Raw genomic sequence first — 21,116 nt, 5'->3', positions numbered from 1 at the left:
GCGCAGCTTCAAACCGGGCGCGGGAGCCGCTCCCGATCTCGCGAGAAGGCCGGGCGGGCGCGCGCCGGTGCCCGCGCGCTGGAGGCGGGGCGGGGGCCGGGCCGGGGCGGGCGATGGCGGGCGGCCAATGGCGGCCGTTGGCCGGGAACGCTCGCGGAGCGTCGCCATTTCTACACAATCATAGAACGGAACGGGTGGGGGTAGAGCTTTGAGGTATTTCAGTCCAAGCTGTGGGCGAACACTGCCGTGTCAACTGGACCATGGCACTGAGTGCCACGTCCAGTCATTTCTTGAAGACTTCTAGGGATGGTGACTTTGCCATCTCCCTGGACGGCCCACTCACCTTTCTGTGAAAACTCACCCTGTCTAATCGCCTTTTCTGTGAAGAAATTCGTCCTAACGCCAGCCTTAAGGTGGCGCACTATGTTCCCCTGGTCCTGCGTCGGGTTGCCTGTGAGCAAATGCCGACCCCATCTGGCTATAGCCTCCTTTCAGGTAGTTGAGTGATAAGGTCCCCCTGAACCTCCTCCAGGCTTTACATCCCCAAATCCCGCAGCTGCTCCTCATGGGGTTTGTGCTCCGAGCCCTTCAGGGCGGGCTGGGAGGGAGAGGGATGGGCTGGGGCCGTGCGGGGCTGCGGTGGCCCTGCCGCTGTTCCAAAGCCCATTCCCGGTACCAGCCCGCCTGCTGCAGAGGGCCTCCAGAATTACGTTCGCTAAAAGATTTAAACCCGCCCGGAGCCGCTCTCCAGAGTCCTCTCCGGACGTGAGCACCCGGGGAAGTAAATACAGACGGGTTCCGTAAACGGAAGCATGTGCGGCGGCGACCTGAGGGAGCTCCGCCGCTGTGTAAGTAATGGAAGCTCATTGACACACGGAGGCAACACCCATTTGTGCTCCTTCCACGCTGAATCCCTTTCTAGTGGAAATTCCCCCCAAGTTTGCAAGCGTTTGTTGTGAACCTAATGCTTTCCCAGAAATCCTTTAACTTGAGAAGAGTAATAAGCCTCATTATCTCAGTATCTCATTAAAAGCAGGAAAAATAACTCAGCTCAAAGCCCGGAGCTGCGTTACTGTTACGGAACGTGCGGTGAGCATTTAATGACACAATTAACGAACCAAGGCCGAGGGTCATTAGCTGAGGGGAAGCATTCTGAGCATCTATCAATTACAGAGTTACACACAACATGCAAAGAAGTGAACACGAGCCGTGGACAGCAGGAACTTACAGTGTTTGATGTCCATATATGTTTGGGCTTTAAGAAAAAAAAGTGCCTAATGGACCTCAAGGGATGACAGCTATTTAGTAAGGACAGGTGACAAACCATCAAATGACAATAGGTCAAACAGGCAGGACCTGGCTTGAAGAAGGGTCATTTTTGTGTAAGGAAAAAAAAGAAATAAAGAAAAAAGAGAAAAAAGAAAAACACTAGGGGTCAGTCTTGTTCTAGATCTAAATCTTCCTAGTGTTTTACTTAAGAGGCAGATTTTAATCAACCAAATAATTGGAATTATTTTCTCCTTACAATGGCGTCAAGGATTATGGGATATATATGAGCTGTATGTGAAGAATGGAGGGCAGCAGCTGGAGACAAAGTATCTTCTTTTATAGACTTAAATAAATTCTAAAATAATTTAAATATGTGGCAGAGGGTTTTTTCCCCCTGACATATTATTCTACCATACATTTGTGTATGTTTAAAAAAGATACCTCCATTTTAAAGGTGAGTTTTATATTTTTTATTAACTTCTAAAATATACAGATCAGGCCTAATCACCTTCTACTCCTAGAGAGTAGGAAATTGATTCTATATATACAAATACAATAGTAACATAGAATCTTACATGTTAACATTTTTCTAAAAGTTTTCATTTTATGTTGGAGAAATAATCACTCTACAAAACCACTATAATCAACTGCAAATCATCAATGACTTGAACTTTTTTTACGATTACATTTTGTGGGGAAATACAATGTGTAACAATCTTTCTGTTTAATGTATTTTTACTAGATAATTACCTTCATATAGCTTTTTTTCTGCAATGGAACTCCTCTCTGTGCACAAGATGCAAAGAGGAAGATGAGCAGACAAACCTTTGTGATTCTTGCGACATTAAAAACACAGGACAGTTATTTTAAGTGAAATAATAATGCAAACTGAATTATTTTTTATTCACATGTTTACCATCCCAGTTGTGCCTACCTGCATCTCAGGTCTACAGAAGACCTTCCCTGGAGAATATCTCATAGTCCCTTACCATGGATTTCATCTAGGATGTGAGATTTATTTTGTACAGGCTGCTTTAAATATTTCTGCTAGGCTTTGCATTTACAGGTAGAAATAGAAAATTCTTAGTACAACAGATATTTCATATGTAGGTAAATAGCATGCTGAAGCAGGATCACAAATGCTGGTCATGTTTCTGTGGTACAGATACCTTGTTCAACAGATAGAAATGTTGCCACCATAATTTTTACTGAAGCTTACTTTAATGCAGCCTTGACTGCACTCATCAGCTTTAATGAGTCCCAACCTGCCTCACGTGAGGCCTGGAGCCACAGCCTTTGCCTGTGGGCCCAGGAATCCCTTCCAGCTCTGCCCTGCACCTTCAGTTCCTTGCTGAGCTGACTGTGGGGGCTCACTGGGGACCAGCTGCTCCCTGAGGGGTGGGTATAATGACTGACCAGGAGGGCAAGGATGTAATGAAGCCCCAAAGGTCATAGCCAGTGGGATTCCACAGTTCTATCCTGAAAAGAATGATGAAATTCTGAACCTTGAATGGTGCTCTGAGCCCTAGAGGGTAATGCACTCTATTAATTCCAGCTTTTTTCCTTCTCCTTTGAAATAGTGACCTTATCTGCCATGATCTAATTCTCATAACTCACTGTTCTAGATCCTTTCTCTTTCCTTTGTTGGTCCTGTTATGTGAGCAAATACAGTGCCACGGGGTAAGCCAAACTTGCTGCATGCCAATTACTTTGTGGTAATATTAAATGTAGGTCATTGGATAAAAAATGGAAGCAGCAAAAAATGGAAGTTGATGCTATCCTGCTAGGTATCCAAGGGCTTTTATATCTGATGTCTACTTGGTTCCAGTTTCCATATTTAAAACATAAACATAATAATGTTTCATCCATAATTAAGTCATCATTATGCAACAGAGTCTGAGCTTATATCCACCACATTGCTCCAAAACTTGTATATATGTAAGTCAGCTATAAAATTGTATATACATTTTTGAATGGTTAATGTTTTCAATCAAAGAGGATTTCTTCTGCTGTGTTTGGAATCCTGTCTGTTTTACGAGGAGGGGAGAAATGAAAAATATAAAGTAGTTATATATAATATTTTATATGTAATTATGTATAATATCGGTAATTACCCAAGATGTATCAGTGGCAACACTTCATATTTGTTATTTTTCTTGTACTTAATCCCAAAACAAGTTTTATTGGAAATGGATTAGTGAATTAGGTGAGCAGCATAACTTTTATGAGTCTTCTGACTGTTATTTTTATCCTTATTTCCCTTTTTTTTTTCCTCTTGTCAAAAAAAGAGAAAATGGTTCCTGGATTCTCTGTTCTGGGATCACAAAGCTACTCTAGGACCAAAGTGAATGTAAGTGGAGATCAAAAATGAGGATAGGGATTTAGGAATTGAATTAGAATCTCGGGGCTGTATCTTCCTTTACTTACACACTAAGTTGAGAGATTTTATGTCAGTTTTAGTACTACAGCTTTTTCATTTGAAACATGGAATCACAGGAAGATTTGGGTTGGCAGGGACCTTGAAGATCATCTAATTCCTGCTGCCACCCCAGTGCTGCTGTGGGCAGGGATGCCATCACTATCTCAGGGTGCCCAGGATCCCCTGCTGACAGCCTTGACATAACATGACACTTAATGACTAAAGCTTGTTCTACCATGTTCAGAGGCAAACTTTGTTGGACTGCAAAACAGCAGTAGAATGTAATCCAGGATATCAGTGTAACTTTGCTGTTGTATATTTAAAAAAAAAAATCTCACTGAGCACTGGTGTTCAGAGAAAGAGTGAAAGAATGGGCTGTATTGATTGTGTTTTAGGAAAGCTGTCTGCAAGGTGTTGAACAAAGGTGCAAACTTATGTATTAAACATTTGCAACAGAAATATGGGTTTTTAATGTCTTGGAATTTCAGGGTATGGCTCTTTTAATAGTAACTAGTAGCTAGTCAGGAGATTGCAGAAGTTATGTGGTCTGAGTGTTCAACAAGCAGGAGGTAAAAATGGAAGGCTTATAGTCTTTTGCTCATGTATGTTTTTGGTTTTTTTATGGAAAGGAGATTAGTTCATATATCTGAACAGCAAAGCTACAAACCTGTGTGCAGTTAATCAAAGACGTATAAAAACTGTAGTGACATGACCACCTTCTCTCACAATTTTTTTTACCAAAATTAATGCAGCAATAATAATTCAAGCAGAAGCATTTTCTGTTAGATTTTTTGATTTTTATTTTAAAATGATTTTGTCATCTACTGCTCCAAGTTCAGACACATTCTGTAATTTACTTGTGTTCCATGTGATTCTCACAAAATCTATATTTGTGTTGTACACATTTAGATTAGGCTTTGTGACATCCTTGTTTTGTCATCTTATGACATTCATCTCATAGATGATTCCTAGATCAGTTACAAGGAAAAAAAAGCTAAATGCTCATTGGAACATTTTGGCATTATCTGCTGAAATTCTGTTCTTGATACTAAGTTGGGTTTTTTGAGTAATGAAACTAATGGACCTGAGTCATCTGTGAATTTATTTTCTGTTGTGGCATTTTCTGGTGCATGAGATCTGACTTAAACTTTTCCAGGGTTTGAAGTATTGTCTGAGAAGTCTGGACTGAGAATACTTCACCAGTGACAAATTGTGTTCTGCTAAAACACCATCTTGTACCAAAGTCTCAAGTTCTTTCTTTCTACTGCCCCAAAATTCATAAACAGCCTGCTTGAAGATATCTCAGTAGTTTATTCCTTTTCCAATGTATCTGAAGGTCTGTTCTTCTCTGTTCTGCTATGCCCATACAGGTGTCTCAAGTCTCTATCCACCCCAGCATTCAGGTCCAGTGTTTAATAGAACAACCATAAATGTTGCTGTCCACCTGTGATAACACAGGTAACTTCTTGTCAGTACTTGTAAAACCTATTGCAATTTTCTTAATTTGCTTTCTATTTTCGCTTAGTTTGTTCTATTTTTTTCTGAGGAAACAATGTGTTAGGACTTTGCTCTAGCCCTTGCTCTTCTCTTGATTCTCCTAATAAGCTTGTCAATTTAATCAAAATCTTACATATAATTAAATTCCTAGGCTTTTTCTGAAATTGATGACCAGCTAGATAAGGTACTACAAAATATTAACTGAGTTAAACTTATGTGTGAGTACATGTCGTAGCAGATATCAGACAATTAGCAGTGGCATGTCCCTATGTCCTAGTCACAGAAAAAGTTCCAGCAACATCTTGGACACTAGTGCCAGTGAACAAAGAAACTGTTTGGCATTCCTTTGTGCAAGGATCTCTTTCTCACCTTTTCTTATTCATGTTCTTTCTGGGCTAATCATCATTTCTCTGCTTAGCATGTCTCAGCAACTGTGATCATTTTCATTTATACATTGCATTTCTCAGTCTTCATTTCCTCTCATTCCTGGAGTGCAGACTTTCAGCCTCTGGAGATTTAGAGTCTCTCCTTTTCTCCTGGCAATCAAGGGTTTGGTTTCCCTGTCCCAAGTTCTTATCTTCTTACATTTTTGCAGTGTTCCTTCTCCCCACTGCCTTGTAGGTATTCTTCTGCCCTGATCTTTTCCATTTAGGAGTGTTATTCTTAACAGTTCTTTGTCTCTTTTGCCCTCACCAAGTTTTTTCTGTTCCTCTTCTGCCCTACCATTAACTGACACCTGATAATCTTCCTCCTCAATTCTGATAGTCCTCAGGAAGCTCTTTTTTTAAACCCACCACTAGCAAAGTGGAAGCTTCTCACCCAAGAATGATGGCAAGAACTGCCAGGAGCTGAGACTGGAAAGCTGCCTGCCTTTCCAGGTAGGGGCAGCAGGGCAGAAACAGCCTCATGACCCCTCTGGGTGGCCGCAAGTGAGTAGGGCCTGAGGTGGAGCCCTTGGCATTTCCATGGGGTCTCTTGCACTGCCTGCAGTGACACATCAGAGGGGTGTTGGGCAGCTCTTGGTTTCCCTCATCTGTTCTTTCTCCCTTTTCCTCTTTACTACCTCTCTTACTCCACTCTACTTGGCCTTCTCCTACTTCTTCTCTTCTAGACTTGTTTAAACATGTTCACCAACAGTTTTCTTCTTGTATAACACTTCACTGAAGCATTCTCTTTAAAAATCCCATTATCTTAATAGCTTGCCTTTCTTGTGTGTATTTTTCTGCCTTTTCTGTCCCTTTATTTATTTTACATGTCCAAACCTGATCTCTTTGATATAACGCACAATAAAAAAAAGGAAGAAAGAAAGAAAGACCTGTAATACTGTCAGTTTTCTTCAGGCACCTTTCTAGTGCATTTAGTATAAGCAAAGGGAACAGAATCTCCTTGGATAAGGTAGGACACAGCTCCTGGGCTCTGCTGTGCTCATGGGCCCCTTGGCTCCCATTCTGCTTTCAGCACAGCAGCAAAAGCTAAGCAAAGGTTTTCTTCATCACCTCTGGGCTCATCCTGGTTTAGAGAGGATTGCCAAAATAACAGAGCTTGTGAAATGTGCCAACACTCTCTTCTCAGATGACCGCTTCAGTCCTTTGACACTTAACAAGGCAGCATGATCTGGTCTTCAGGCAATCTCTCCTTCAGCAGATCCCCAGCAGTGTCTGCGCTCCTGTCTCTAGGCTGGCTCAGCGTCTCCAGCGGGGAATTTGTAGCACCCAGCCGCTGGCGTCTTCTCCTGGCGGAAGCTCAACCATTTGAAGAGAAGGGGAGGGAAAAAAATATCCCAATCAGGACGCTTGCACATGCTGTTGTCGGCTCGCTCGCCTGGGTGTTCTGCTGAAGGACTGGGACATCTGCAGAGCAGCGGGAGCGGCGGGGCCGGAGCGTGCCCTGCTCGGGGCTGGAGTTCCTGCAGCGCCGGGGGCGGTGGGTGCGCTGTGGGCGGGGGGCCAGCAGCGGGGCCGGGATCGCGCTCCCCGCAGCGCACGCACACAGGCGTGATTAAAATTCAAGCCTAATGGCCTCTGGCATAAACAACATTCATCAGCCCGGGACTTGCAATGGATCTAAAGCCGCTCGCAGCAGCTCGGCAGAGGAATGCAATCGGGAAATGCACGTGAAAATGTGCAAGAAGATTGCCCAGCTCACTAAGGTAGGGCTCGCTGTTGCAGTTTTTCCAGGGAGGTGAGGCTGCCCTGGCCGGGGGTGTCAGGGAACTGTCTCCTCTGGTCCCCCTGTGTGAGAGGAGGGAAGGGAAGCGGCTCCTCTCTTCTTAGGCTGTTGCCAGAGCATCGCTGTGCACAAACTTCCCTGCGCGCAGTTCCCCGGGGGGCTGCAGCCCATCCTTAGGGGTTGCCTTTGTGGCAGCCCATGGACGCCTCGCACTGAGCTGCTCTAATTAGTGCGACCATAACGGGAAGAGCTCCAGCTCCGCGAAAACCCGGGGCTTGTCTGGGAGCTGTTGAGACGGATTGACAGTATCCGCTTTGCTTCTAGAATTACGAAGACTGCAAGTAATTTGACTTTTCTATGTTCTCAAGTAATATTGTTGCAAAGCTGCAGCCAACGCGTGGTGCTACAGTACAATGGTACTCTGACTGGCGGCTAATTGTTCCTGATGTGCGTAAAAAGAGCTACTTTAAATGACGTTTGTTAAAGGAGTTGGAGAAGAGACAGGACTAATATACGTCGTTTATTGTACTTAAAACTTATAGTCAATACTGAACTATTCGATATTTTCCACACCGTGATAAGAAGTAAGAGAAAGTATGTAGGAAATGGCAGTTATCTATTAACCTATTCTTATGCTGCGTCTTTGTCAGTGAGGAAAACGTATTTACTACCCTTGTACCCTACTAATGCAGCTTTTACATGGTCTGTAACCTCGCTGCAATTGATAAAAAATTATTAGCAATTAAAAAAAAGTTGAAAATACAGGTAAAAGAATAAGTTATTTAGATGTTCAGGTTAGAATGGCTTACTAGTTACAGTGCTATCATTCTCATGATAACTGTACAGGATAATGTACATCATGTGCATCGATGCATAAACAAGAGCTACCTCTAATTACATATACTTCTTGTATGATACCTTCTGTGCTATACCAATACTTACTTTACAGGTTCTTTGATTGTATGTTTTAATAGAATTTGTGCACAATATAATCCTTACTTTTGCCCACACATTGCATAATTTTATTGCAGTAATTTTTTCAGATGTCTTTTGGTAAATTTCTACTTTTAAAGTGTGTGGGGGTTGATTTCTTTAGTTTTGATAGAATTTCCCCTCTGGATGCTTTTCAGTTATCTGAAATAAAGATAATTTATACCTGAAGCTCAAAAAATACTTCTGGAAAGCAAATAATTCTGGTTTGGAATGTGGCTTTTAAGAAGCAATGTTCTCTGCAATAACGCTACACTTACAGAGAATTCATGACACAACTGGAATTTAAATTACATGCTTTCCCTTCTGAATTCTGTGTAGACTAATGCAGTACCAACAGCAGGCATGTAAGAAGCAAAATTTGACACCAGATCAACTGAAAAATGGCTATATGGGAAATTTGTTATAGCAATTTTTGGCCTAGGAATTTTGAGAGTTCCCATTTAAAGCACTGTTTTCTTGGTTCTATTACAGTCTGAATGATTATAATAAAATCCCTTCTAAATTTAAATGACCCATAGTACTTTCCTTTTTGTTTCCAACCCATATGCAATACTGCTGTGTGTTGCTGCACAGCTGCAACTTCCTGTCTCAGTGACTGTAGATTTTCACTGATGAGGAGATAATGATCTCATTATTCATCTATTCAGTGTTGTGCCAGGTGAGATGAATGCAAAATATGTAAATTAGGCATAAGATCTATATCTTGACTTCCTTTCTCTTTGTTACATAGTTACTAGGGGCCTCCTCATACTCTCAAAGGCAAAGTACATAAAGGTGTCAACAGGAACCAAACTGGGTGAGGTGATGAGTTTCTGTCCTTGCCTGTAGTGCTGATTATGCCTTAAAGTGTTGGTTAGGGGAACACAGGGATCCAGGGAATCCCAACAGGTAATTTGGGCAGAGAGTCAGAGCTGCTCCCATTCTACTGCTCTGCTATTTCTGGTTTTGTAGAGGTAGAATATAGCAAGTTGTCATAACTTCAGTCATGTATTTTTTTGTTCTGCACATTTTTGGCTGTAGCCACAAAAAATACAAACCTTTAGCAATATTTTGCTTGCTTTGAGCCACAGACCACTAGTTTTTTGTAGCTCCCTGCTCTTGAAATGGGTGTATATACATTGTATTTGATTGTAGCAGAATGCATGGCTTTGTAGTAGTTATTAAGTAATACCAATAGTGGCATTCAAACTTCTCTGTCAGCCATTGGGCTCATGGCATGCTGTTTCAGGCTTTCCAGTTCATTGTACTTCTGTATCTGGTTAGCAATGATGTGGAGTTTAAGATGCATGGTGACTTTTGTAAGACTTGGGGTGTCACTCCCTGCTGGCTCAAGTTATGGATTTGTAACATCTACTAGCTATTAAGGGATTTTCATGTGCTTATGGTTTCTCAGCATCGTCCTTTTTAATTGAAATAGGATGAGAAATTCAAATGAGCTCTTGAAGAAGAGTGTTGAGGATCAGCTTTCATTAACAGAGGCAGTTTGGACAGGGCTGACAGGAACTAGCTACACTGCAGATATCCATGCTATTCAGGCTCCTTTGCAAACCTCTGCTCAAACCAAACCTCCTGTTCTGGACTGCAGTTCTGAAACCAAGCCCAATATCAATACCTAGAAAGGTGACATTACCTGGTGATCAGAGAGCTACCTAAGCCACAAAATAGTTCTGTTTCCTTCTTAGAAACAAATTCCTGGATACCAATGGAGGGGTATTTTTTAACGAGAGAAAACAATTATTCTCAAGTACTTTTTTTCCCTCAGAGTTCATCTGACTGTCCATTGCAAATCTGGGAGCCTTGTTGTAAGAAACACATTTTAAATTGCAGTATTACTGGTCAAGTAGATTGTTACTAAAAAATAAAGCCAAGTAGCCTGGCAAAAAGTTTGTGTATGTATGGATACTGTGAGTTGTAACAGAGGAAGAGAGTGCTGATGCAAGGAAAAGTTAATTGCTGGTAAAATACGCTTGCAAACCCTTTTTTCCCTTTAGGGGAAAGAAATGTCAAAGGGAAGCAAGTGTGTTCCTCTTCCAGAAGCAGCAACGTAGGCAGATGTTCCTTAATGACTCTGTGTGGAGCAGTTCAAAGTGTTACATGTTCTGACTGCCTTTCACCAGCAGTCACTAGGAGGTTCAGCCCCTCAGCTCAGTCAGCAAGGTAGAAAATATGACCATTATTTAATAAGCTTCAGTGGAAAATCAGCTAGAAAAGCAAAACCCTCTTTCCTTCATTGATTAAGGGAGGTATGGCTGACTGCTGCACTAATACGCTCATATTTAGTTCTGTTGGCTTCACTCTTGTGGGTAGAAATTTACTGAAGAATTAACAAGTGACCTGGCACGTGTGTGAGGGCATAAACTGTGTACACCACTGCAATGACTTGTAGCAGAGTCATATATTAGATCTTTTAACCTTTCCTGCTTTATTTGCCATAAAGCTATCAAACATTTCTTGGTTTCAGACATGAAATATGATCAAATTTTAATGGTTTATTCTGGAAGCACCTAAGAGCTGGGTAACTCTAAAAGAGCTACCCACTTCTGTGGTCTACTCATATTCCTATTGAAAAATGTGGCCTTTTTTCACATAGTTTAAGTTTACTGACCTTGTTTGCTGTTCTCAGTAACCAGTGCTTGCAGAGGTTCAGCTGCTGTGCAGTTAGTTATTATGCTACCAGAGCTCTCCTGTGTGCTTGAGGCTTTTTGATCTCAACTTTCCTGGGATGTATTCAATATTCTACAAAAATGAAGGAAAATAGAATAGAATAAAAACTAGGACCATGCTTTTGGAGTAACAGTATTTTTCCTTTGGGCAAGTAATATAAAAAATTATTTCCATGTAGGCAAATAGAGAGAATCTATTTATAAAACTGCTTAAATTATGTGCCAAGAAGACCAATGAAATCAGCCATCCCTATCCCTAAGTACTCTCTGATGTATTTGTTTTCATTAATTTTTTGTACAATTTGCTACCAAAGCTAGCATTATTTTTGCTTATGAGCTGATAAGAATGTGCAGGCTGGTTTCTTGTCATTACTATGTTTCTCCTTACAGAAAGTTCCTCCCCAAAAAGGAACTGTATTATTAAATGCATGTGCAATGAAATAAAATTGTGTTGATCAGCTAGTCAAAAGCAGTATTAAACCCATACTTCCATTAGGAAAAACCTAGTATCTTATTTGGATAGCTAGAAATTGTTTAAATTAATTCAAGGGATAAGAATGACATCTATGTATGGAATTACTTCCATACCTTAGACATTTGGCACTAATTATATCAAGTTTGCAGAAAATCTGATGGTCTTATTAACTGACAACTCAAGACTTTTTTTTTTTTTTTAAAGTATCTATGCCATGTCCCTCATATCTTCCCCTCCAAGTTTTGTCTTCCTCCTTGACTTTTCCCCCTTGACTTTTTCTCTTTATAATGGAGAGTACATAATGAATTCAAGTCTCTTTATCAATGAATACTGGTTAATGTTTTTATACAACATGTTTTGGATATTATTAATATGCAAATTACAGACAATAGGGAATAAAATATCTAATGATCCATTAATTGCACAAAGGAAAGTTGCAAGCTTATAGCTTTTTCTTTTTCATGTTCTGTCTTTTTTTTATGGTAATATTTAAAAGTCCCTTTTTCAGTGACACTATAATAGTGCCTCTCTCCTAATATTTCTTTTAACCACCCTGTACATGCAATGTGATACAATTGTGACAATTATACCCAAATTAGAAGTCAGTGACAAGTCAGTTGAAGACATTCTCATGTAAATATTTTGAGCTGTGTATTTTAGGCTATTGAACACTCCACCGTTGAATATTGTATATAAAATACCTTTTTTTCCATCAAGTATCATGTTCTTCCTGCCCCACCCCCTCAGCAATCACATCCTCATTAGTTGAAAGATTTTCTATGTTTTATTAAAACAGCTATAACACTGAGGTAGAACTCCCTCTGTTGCCACCTCTACAGTCATAGTTTAAACGTGTTAAGTGTCTCACTGTTTTACCAGATTGTCTTTAGTCTGGTTCTGAAAACTACTTAACCTGTGTTTTTAAGTAGAAGCTGATAGACATATGAGTTTTGGATGTTTTTTTTTTTTTTGGCTTGTGCTTAAAGCTGGAAGGAAATCTGTGAATGTATTTAGAGCAGTACCAAGTCTGAGTTAATTTATCCAAACCCCCAGTGGGCACAATCACTCAAACTTCTCTGTGCTGGCTCAAACTTGGCATTTTACTTCATGTGTATTCATTTGTCTTTCAAAGCTTGGAGACAGCAGAACAGACACAACTCTGTTACTGAGGAAATATTACCTTTATTTCAAAAAGAAACTACAAACTGACTGCTTTCAAATAGGGATTTTTTCCCTTAAGTTAATGAACTGGGTGAAAATCTTCTGAAGGAAGATGATATTTTTTTAATGTGGTTGTCATTCAGAACTTTGTCTGACTTGGTTTTTAGGCACTTAAACACAGTTTTAACTTATAACAAGTTACTACCAGCAAAGTCTTTTGTTTTAATTATCTTTGGAAGCTACAGCACTGTAGCTGTAGCACTGACTGGTTGAAACTATATAACTCTCTTAGAGGGTTATAGAAGTGCTGCCTTTAAATGTAAATATGAGCACGCAGTTGATTATTTTACTTTTTTTCATTCAGCAAGAGAGAGCTACTAGAATTTAACAACAAGGCTGTTAAGAACTATAGCTAATACTTTTACATATTTTACAATGTTGAAATATTTTTACTAAGATACTGATATGCCTTAGTATTTAATAAAAATAATGAATTTTCTGTAGACTACAGGACTTACCAATGCAAAAAAGCATTGCTGCTACACTCTTTGCAGACTGCTTCCACTTTTTCTGATGATAAATGATGGTTAAGCTTTCTTGGTTTTATGATCGTTGGTGCAATCCCAGAATGTGTCCAGCATATGCTTAATAAGAGTATCTTCCTGAAATGGGAATGTAATGGCTGTATTCAATCTAGCTCCATTTTACTGTTACAGATGTTTGTGTAAAAATGTCCTGGGTACATCAGTGATGGTGTAGTGTTATGATGTGTGTTATTATGTAGCCCTTCATAACACTATTTTGACTTGGGGTCTAATGATGCTGCTTTGAAAATGAGGACAGAAACTGAAAGAAAAATATCTTTTAAAAAACACTATGCTGAGGTCTGTCTGGGACAATAGCCTGATTCTGATTGTGCCCAGAGAGTGAGAGTTACAGGAATATGACATGCATCTGGTGTTCTTGTCAAAAGTTTCATTGCCTTCATTGATCTGTGAGATTTTCCAGACTGGCAGAGTATTTTAATACTTCCTTGCCGTAACTGGATTTTTATTCAATACATTTTGCAATCACTTCTTGAATCCCTGTGATCTTTTAGTTGAATTTGCTTACAGCAGCAAGAATTTAAATTTTGGTGCCTGTAATAGCAGAAGCTGGTATTATAAATTCATAGATACCTGAAGGTTCTGATGGTTTTTTTTCTTAACCAGCAAAGTATCTAGAATGTGTAAAGAAATCTTTTAAATTTTAAAAAATCCTCTCTGAGAATGCAAACTACAGGAGAGTAAGAATTTGGTCCAATCTGTATAATGCTTTAGTTTGGATTAGGAAGAAACAGGACTCATTTTATCTATGCTTCTCATAGATCTACATAAAGGGCAAAAACTTGCAATAAATATTGTGTTTTAAATAAATTATAATATTTGTTTCTACAAAACCATGTATTTGTTTGGGAAAAACTCTTCCACTTCGAGCTGTAATTAAATCAACAGTTCTGCAACTTACATTTGCAAGACTTTCAAATCATACTATATTTAAAGTAAATACTTTGAAAAACGGGAATCAAGTGAGAGCTTATTTGACAACTCTCTTTGAGTACTGTACTTATTGTAAAATTGAACAATGTTGCTTTATTGTAATTGGCAAATCAGAAGGTATTTTGGAGGCATAAAATTTCAGGTAAATATCTAGAATAATTAAAAAAACCAGCCAAACAAAACTCTTGAAAGCACTGAACAGGTGTCTGCAATTTAGACTCTTTGAAGTTCTTTAAAATCTGGGATGGAATGAAACATTTCACAAAATACAGTGTTAGTCTGGCAAATGAATTCTATCAGCACTGTGTTTAAATCTGTTTGATGAAATGCATTAGCTCATATTTTTGAAGCATAATTGAGATCAAACTTCTATGAGTTTTAGATAGGTTTAAATCCTAGAAGAGTTTGACATGTAACAAAAACCAGTGCTAAATTATCAGTGAATTTCATGCAAATAAGGTCTTTTTTTAATTCTTGAATTGACACAGAATTGATTACTTCAGTTGTGTATTAAAAATCCACCTAATTTACAGTGACAACAATGGACAGAGGACATAAATTTGTCAGACTGATCCTCTACTTCTTGCACATTATACCTCTGACAGAGTGGTTAGACATAGGCAAACAAATTCAGTCATTCTGGAGACATTTTTGGGGTTTATACAACACAGATTAGTCTTATGACAGTTACTGCAGTCAAGACACTTCCTGGACTCCCAATTAACTTTTGTGGTTCTACAGCATATTTTTTTCTGTGCTGAAATTATTAATGTCTTTTTTAGCACCTGCTCTGCTTGTGGAAATATTCTTGCAATATAGTTTTACCTTCCTAATTCTTAAATTGCCTGGCAGTTGTTCTTGTGGCTTATTAGAAGCTGTAAAATACAAATGAGGGACAACTGGATGCCTCTTTAGTAAAATTTAGGCCAGAGCTCATTTTGTGTTCGATCGCACTTGAGAGATTAGGTGCAATACATAAACCACTAAAGTATCATTTTCTATGTTCAGTATTGCACTACACCAAGCAGAAAAAAAAAAAAAAAAAAGGTAAAAGATGGGACCAAATAAACTAAACTAAAGGGAGGAGGAAACAAAGAGGGTAGCAGAAAGAGTCAAAAGTGTGCCAAAATATATTGGAAACCTGTAGACATTTTATGCTTATGCTTTCTTGATACATTTTAGTATTTCATTGTATTTTTTGACTGATTGTAACACATGGTATGTGTAGGAAAATGGGTGATATATTCAAATTTGAAGAATGTAAGATCAACTTGCCCTCTTTTACTGTGAATCTCTAGATAAAGCAAGCCTGAGACAGTTCCAGGAGGGTGAGACATTGCACCATGAGCTTCTGCCCCAGAGACATCAGATCTTGTAAACACAGGTGGGTTTCATACAGAGCCATTGGCTGCCCTTGTGCTGCACCACCTCTTCCAGGGTTCTGCAGCACAAGGTAGCTAGGAGACTCTTCCAGGGTCTCGAGGGCTTTATTATCATGGATGAAAGGCTATAGATTCACCCTGAAATAAAAGGAAACCTTCTGGAGCAAAATCCTTTTTTATTATCGTAGTTAGGATTCATTCTGGTGTAGGATACAAGCCGTGCACCTCTTTGGGATGTTTGGAGTGACAATTTGTTTAAAGCTTCTCTCATTCTACACAACACTACATATGTGTTTATGTTATGAACATTTGGTGCAAGTATTTGGATGCATGGAATTATTCCTGTGCTTCCAGGGAACTACTAAGAATGCAAGGAGAAAGCTGAGACTTCATTCTTTAGGTCCCAGGTCATGCCTTAGAGCAGTATCATTTATCATTTACCACCTATGTATGAAATCAGCACAGATGTAAAATGGGATCAGCATTGTAGGTAATCATAGCCTAGGCCTGTACCTTAATTAAAAGACATTATTCGTCAGTGTTAGAACATGATAGACTGATTAGAATATTAATTAATGAATTGTGGGAGGCGGGTTTATTTTCTAGAAAACCTGTGGAGTTGGTGACAATGGAGGCTAAGGGATAAAAAAGGCATTTGTTTAAATAACTGAAGTTATTTTTGATAATTTCTCTGTCCTTTGCTTTTAAAGAGACCATTTAAGGCTGATGTGTTTATCAGTACCTCACACTGCCCTGCTCAGCAAGTAGACAGGATGAATTCAAAGTGAAAAGGAGGTGATGCATGGAGTGACCTGGCATCAGTGAGCCTCTAGCAAACTTCTTCCTTAGAAATAGAAGTTTGTCTCCTTCCCTGCTTTGTGTGGAGTGATGCTGGGAGTACCCTGTTTGACACCTTCATCCAGGGCCACTTCTCATTCTTTTGGGATTTTTTGGTGTTTTTTTTTTTTTTTTTGCTTTTTTGCTTTTAACTCTTTTTTTTTTTTTTTTTTTTTTTTTTTTTTTGTCAGGGAGGTTTTGTGTCTAGTAGCTTGGGCCTGAAGGAAGAATATTTATGATCTTTTGCTTTTCTTAGATTCATCTTAATATCATCACTCCACCTACCATACCAAATTGTCTTATTCAGCTAGAAAAGCAACCTGCTAGAACCATTTTTTTCATTATGACAGTCAGGTTCCTCTAAGAGTAGTATTTAACACTACTGTGGGAAGAGACCAATTTTTGGTTTGAATGCTTTAACTCTGCCTTCACTGTTAAGGTGCAGTTGAAAGTTTTCTTTTTCAATTTGTTTTGTTTTGTTTGTTTGTTATCTTATATCACCATAAGAAAAATGAGAAAGAAAATGCTATTTAGATTTACAGCATTTGGAGAATAAAATAGGGCAAATAAGATGGATTCACACTGCACTGTTAATATTCAAGTGTATATGTGTAATAATTGTTTTACCAACCTGCCATACAACACCCAGGTGCTATAAATTCAGTACAGTGTTTCCCAATCTGTTTGGTTTTGGAGAGCTGTGAGGAGGCAGAAGCCATTGGTATTATGGTAGTGCCTCCCAGAGCAGTGATGTGCTCTTTTCACTTGAAAGCTGTACTGCCTGTACTGTCAAATGATCAGTTTTAGAGCTGCATTTTAAAAGCTGTTTATCAACACAGCTGTTAAGGAATTTATACCACATTAGTGTACACTCACAATGTACAGGTCTGAAATAATTTTTCAGTATTTTTCCTTTCAGCACATAAAGCACCGGATTCATCTCATATAACTCCAGTCTTCAAAATGAGGTATCTGGAATAGGAATATAGGAGCTATATTCAGTAGGGAGTGAAAGGGAAGGGTTTAAATTTCATAAAGTAGAGAGCAGCAGCCGTCTCAAAATTAAATCTTTTAAGAAGGTTAAGATATGGAGGAGTCAATTTCAGCACTCAAGCTTGAAGATTAAATTTAAGGGCATGCAAATCAAAATGCTTCACTGTGGTTCTAGCCAGTATTGAACAGAAGTGTAGGATTCATAGATGGGGCAGGGAGGCCAGGTTCTTCCATGGTTTTAGATAACTCACCTAAGGTGCTGGTGGTAGTCGAATGCTTAGTGGAATTTGGGAAATCTGTGTGATTAAGTCAGATTTTAGAGGAATCCTGAACACAACATAGCATGAGACAGGCCATGGTGACTTACTAGATAACTTTATCATTGAGTGAAAGTTTGAGTCACAAAGGTTGGATGTTCATTTCCGTTTTAGTGGTGGAATGAAATACAGAAATGTGATCATCAGCATCTGACCTAGTTAACTGAAGAGTTACCCAACCTAATTACAGGTCATTCAGTGTGGAAAATGTGGGCAAGAATAATCTTCTTGGAGTTTTTATGTCTCTCTCCTGAATGGATAAGAACTGTTCATAGATGATTTTAGCTAGTGAGATGAAGAAATCTCCTCAGTATACTGTAACTCTTTCCATTTCAAAGGGAAATGCTTAAAAATAACTGAGAGGAATTAATGACTTGTAATCTTAGGCCCCAAAATATACTTATCTAAATGTAGACAATAACTTCTTGTCTGGTGTTCTTCTGAAATAGGATGCTGTTATTCTGTTTTGTCAAATATTTATCAAGAAATATATTCAGATTGTGTTTTCCAATTGTGACTTTTAAAGGCTTCTGTACCTAATTCATTACTGCCAGGGAGGAAGCTGACTATACACAAGATTTATTTGTGAATTTGCTTTAATTTATGGTTGACTGAAATGCAATGTGTTATTCATATACAGATAGCACAAAAAATGGTTGGACATAGATAAGCAAATTCAATAATTCTGAAGACATCTTCAGAATTTGGACTTACATAACAATTACAGGCTTGTGACATTTATTCTGGTCAAGACACTTCTGAACTCTAAATTGAGACTTGCCCTGGTAAAGGCTTGAAAATTATAGGGCCACAACTCTAGCATAATTAAAGAATTAATTGTCTCATTGTTTTTGTATTTATTTATCTACTTACTTAAGGCTATGATTTTCTCAAACATTGTCTAAGAATCTTTTCATTAACTTCTGTGGGCTCAGGCCAGACTGAAAATATCTGTCAAAACTTGTGTACAAATTCCAAACCTATTTTTTTTAGAGCAGTAATTTATCCCTAAAAAACCCTAACCAACCAACCAAGCAAGTCAAAAGCCTTCCTACATAATGTGTTGTTCTCCTTAAGTTGGATAACTTTATCTAGTAGAAACTGGATTAGCTCCCACATGTCCTAGTGGAGGTCTGAAAAGACAAGCACGTGTCTTTTCAAGGCAGCTATTTTGTTGTGCAGTTATAGCTGTAAATTTTTGCAGTATGTAGCTGTGAATTTAAGTTGGGCATTTACTCTTCCTTTCAGGCTACTGTGGGCTTCTAAAAGTGTTTTCTTTTTGAAGCAGCAGTAGAGTGCTTGTACAACAGCTTCTGTGAGAGATAGCTGGTGTATGTTATGGTAACAGATGAAGCCTGCTTAGGGTAATATGGTCTTACAGTCATGAGAATTCTTATTCTGCATTTTATAAAAGAAATAAAGCATTAAAGGGTTTAAATCAGTTTTTTGGAAAAATTGCTTATCGTTATTAGAGATTTGCTTGAATCTGCTAAAAGCAGTTTTGAGATTTATAGCTGTTACTGAAATTATGGGGGGGAAAGACCCTGAAACGTTGCCTGAACACTTCTCAGAATTAAGTCCAAAGATGCTTGGAGTTACCTACCCTGCAATACCTACCCTGAAATGCTGACCAAACTGACTTGTCAGGAATGTGATTCCAGAAGTGCATCTTCCATGGTGTTTTGACAGGAGTGGAAAATTTAATCTGCTTTTCATACTTTCATTTACATCAGTAAGTGATTTTGGTCCACATGAACAGCATGTCAGGAGCTCAGGTTTCACTGTTCAGATTTGCCACTACTGGTCCCCAGCACCTGGTCATGCTAAAGGCAATGTGGCCTTTAGTACTCCTGCTGCACTGAAGGGCAGATGGACTGGACTTCAAATAAGGAGTCAGTTAGCTAGAGAAGGAACCCAACTTCCTTCTTTGTATTAGAGATCAAACTAGCGATGTGAAGTGACAACTTGCCTAGAATAAAAGAGAAATTTCTGACAAAAAATAAAATAAAAAAGAAATTTCTGTGAAAAAGTTAAAAAAATACTTTGTCGCCTTTTTTGTAAGGTTTTTCAGTTGATAATTGTTCCCTCTGTTCCTAGTGAGAAAAAAAACCCCTAAACAACACAAAGAGCCAGCACCACCAGAAAAATATTAATCTGTAGCAGTAATTCACTTTTAGTGTTTAACACCTTGATAAATAGAGGTACTGGATTAAAGGTTATTGCTGACAAGATACTTTACTTTTCTGTTTTTTCTTGTTCAATAGGTGATATATGCCCTGAACACTAAGAATGATGAACATGAGGACAGTATACAGGCTTTGAGAGAGGCTCATGAAGAAGAAATTCAGAATATTCTTGCTGAGACAAGAGAAACAATTCTCCAGTGTAAAAGCAAAGCTGAAGAAGAACAGTTACTGAGAAAGCATATTCAGGCCCTTGAAATTGCAGTAGCACACCACAAGAGATTGAAGGAAGAAGCCTTAGCAGAGTTAATATTGTGTAAAAGACAAGCAGAAGAGAAGGAGTCAAGAACAGAAGAGAAACAAGCACAGACAGCAGCAGACACCACTGCAGGCTTTGAAAACAAACTTTCACATTTAAATCAGGAGTCTGATGGACTGCTAAATGACTGTAAAGCATTTAGAGGAGAAAATCTAGATAAAAAATTAAATTTAGATGAAAAATGTAGTATGAAAAGGCACACTGCAATGAATGAGATTGAAAACCTGAAGAGCGAGAACCAGAAAACAACTGAAGAATATATTCAGAAAACAACAAAACTGCAAGCCCCTTGTGAGATGGAAAAAGAGACTTTGAAAATAGCCATGCAGCAATCTGTGATAGAAACAAACAGTCAACAAGGAGAAACAGAGCAAAAGAAGAGCTCAGGGACTGAGGAAGGCTTTTTGCTGCAGCAGGTAAAGAAGTTGGAAGCAGACCTAGAGGAGAAAAGCCAGAAGATAAATGAGAAGAAGAAACATTCCCAGAAGCTGAAGGAGCGAATACAGGTAGAGTTAATCCCTATCTCTGCCTGAGAAAATGAAAATTATCAATCCTTTAAAATTTGGGAGAGGATGGTCTTTTAAAGATCATGTTGATTCAAATGCTTTTTAAGTAGTAAAGCAGTTTTAACAGCTTAGAATGGAAATAGGAGTGATATAATGCTAGCAGCTTTAAAGAAAGAGTTAAGATGATTAGTAACTCATTAGGAGAACACTTTGAACACTATAATTTGTATTCCTTGAGGGAGGAGTGAAGTCAAATTTATCTGTTGGCTGAAGAGAGTTTTACTTTTTCTGCCCAGAAATGTGACAAGAGCAGCAAGCAGGCACTCCTGCTACCTATGTATGTTTGTTGAGAGAGTACATTCTCCTTTTCCCTTGTGGTTGTGTCCTGGATTGCC

General features: G+C 38.8%; 1 protein-coding gene across 5 annotated transcripts in view; it reads left to right on the top strand.

Moving 5' to 3' along the window:
- Positions 1-7,098: 7,098 nt before the first annotated feature.
- FAM184B (family with sequence similarity 184 member B) overlaps positions 7,099-21,116 on the top strand; it is a 36,134-nt gene continuing 22,116 nt past the window's right edge. For 2 of the 5 annotated variants that reach the window (XM_063157691.1, XM_063157688.1), the window contains exons 1-2: positions 7,101-7,334; positions 19,978-20,721. In XM_063157691.1, the coding sequence (XP_063013761.1) occupies positions 7,200-7,334; positions 19,978-20,721 (879 nt within the window). In that variant the 5' untranslated portion in view covers positions 7,101-7,199. Of the gene's footprint in view, positions 7,335-19,977; positions 20,722-21,116 lie in introns of all 5 variants that reach the window. The other 3 variants (XM_063157693.1, XM_063157690.1, XM_063157692.1) reach the window with 3 other exon arrangements.

This window comes from Melospiza melodia, chromosome 5 (genome assembly GCF_035770615.1).
Source record: "Melospiza melodia melodia isolate bMelMel2 chromosome 5, bMelMel2.pri, whole genome shotgun sequence".
Lineage (NCBI taxonomy): Eukaryota > Metazoa > Chordata > Aves > Passeriformes > Passerellidae > Melospiza > Melospiza melodia.
Note: the sequence above shows the minus strand (reverse complement) of the source record. Positions and strands in the feature narration are given on the sequence as shown.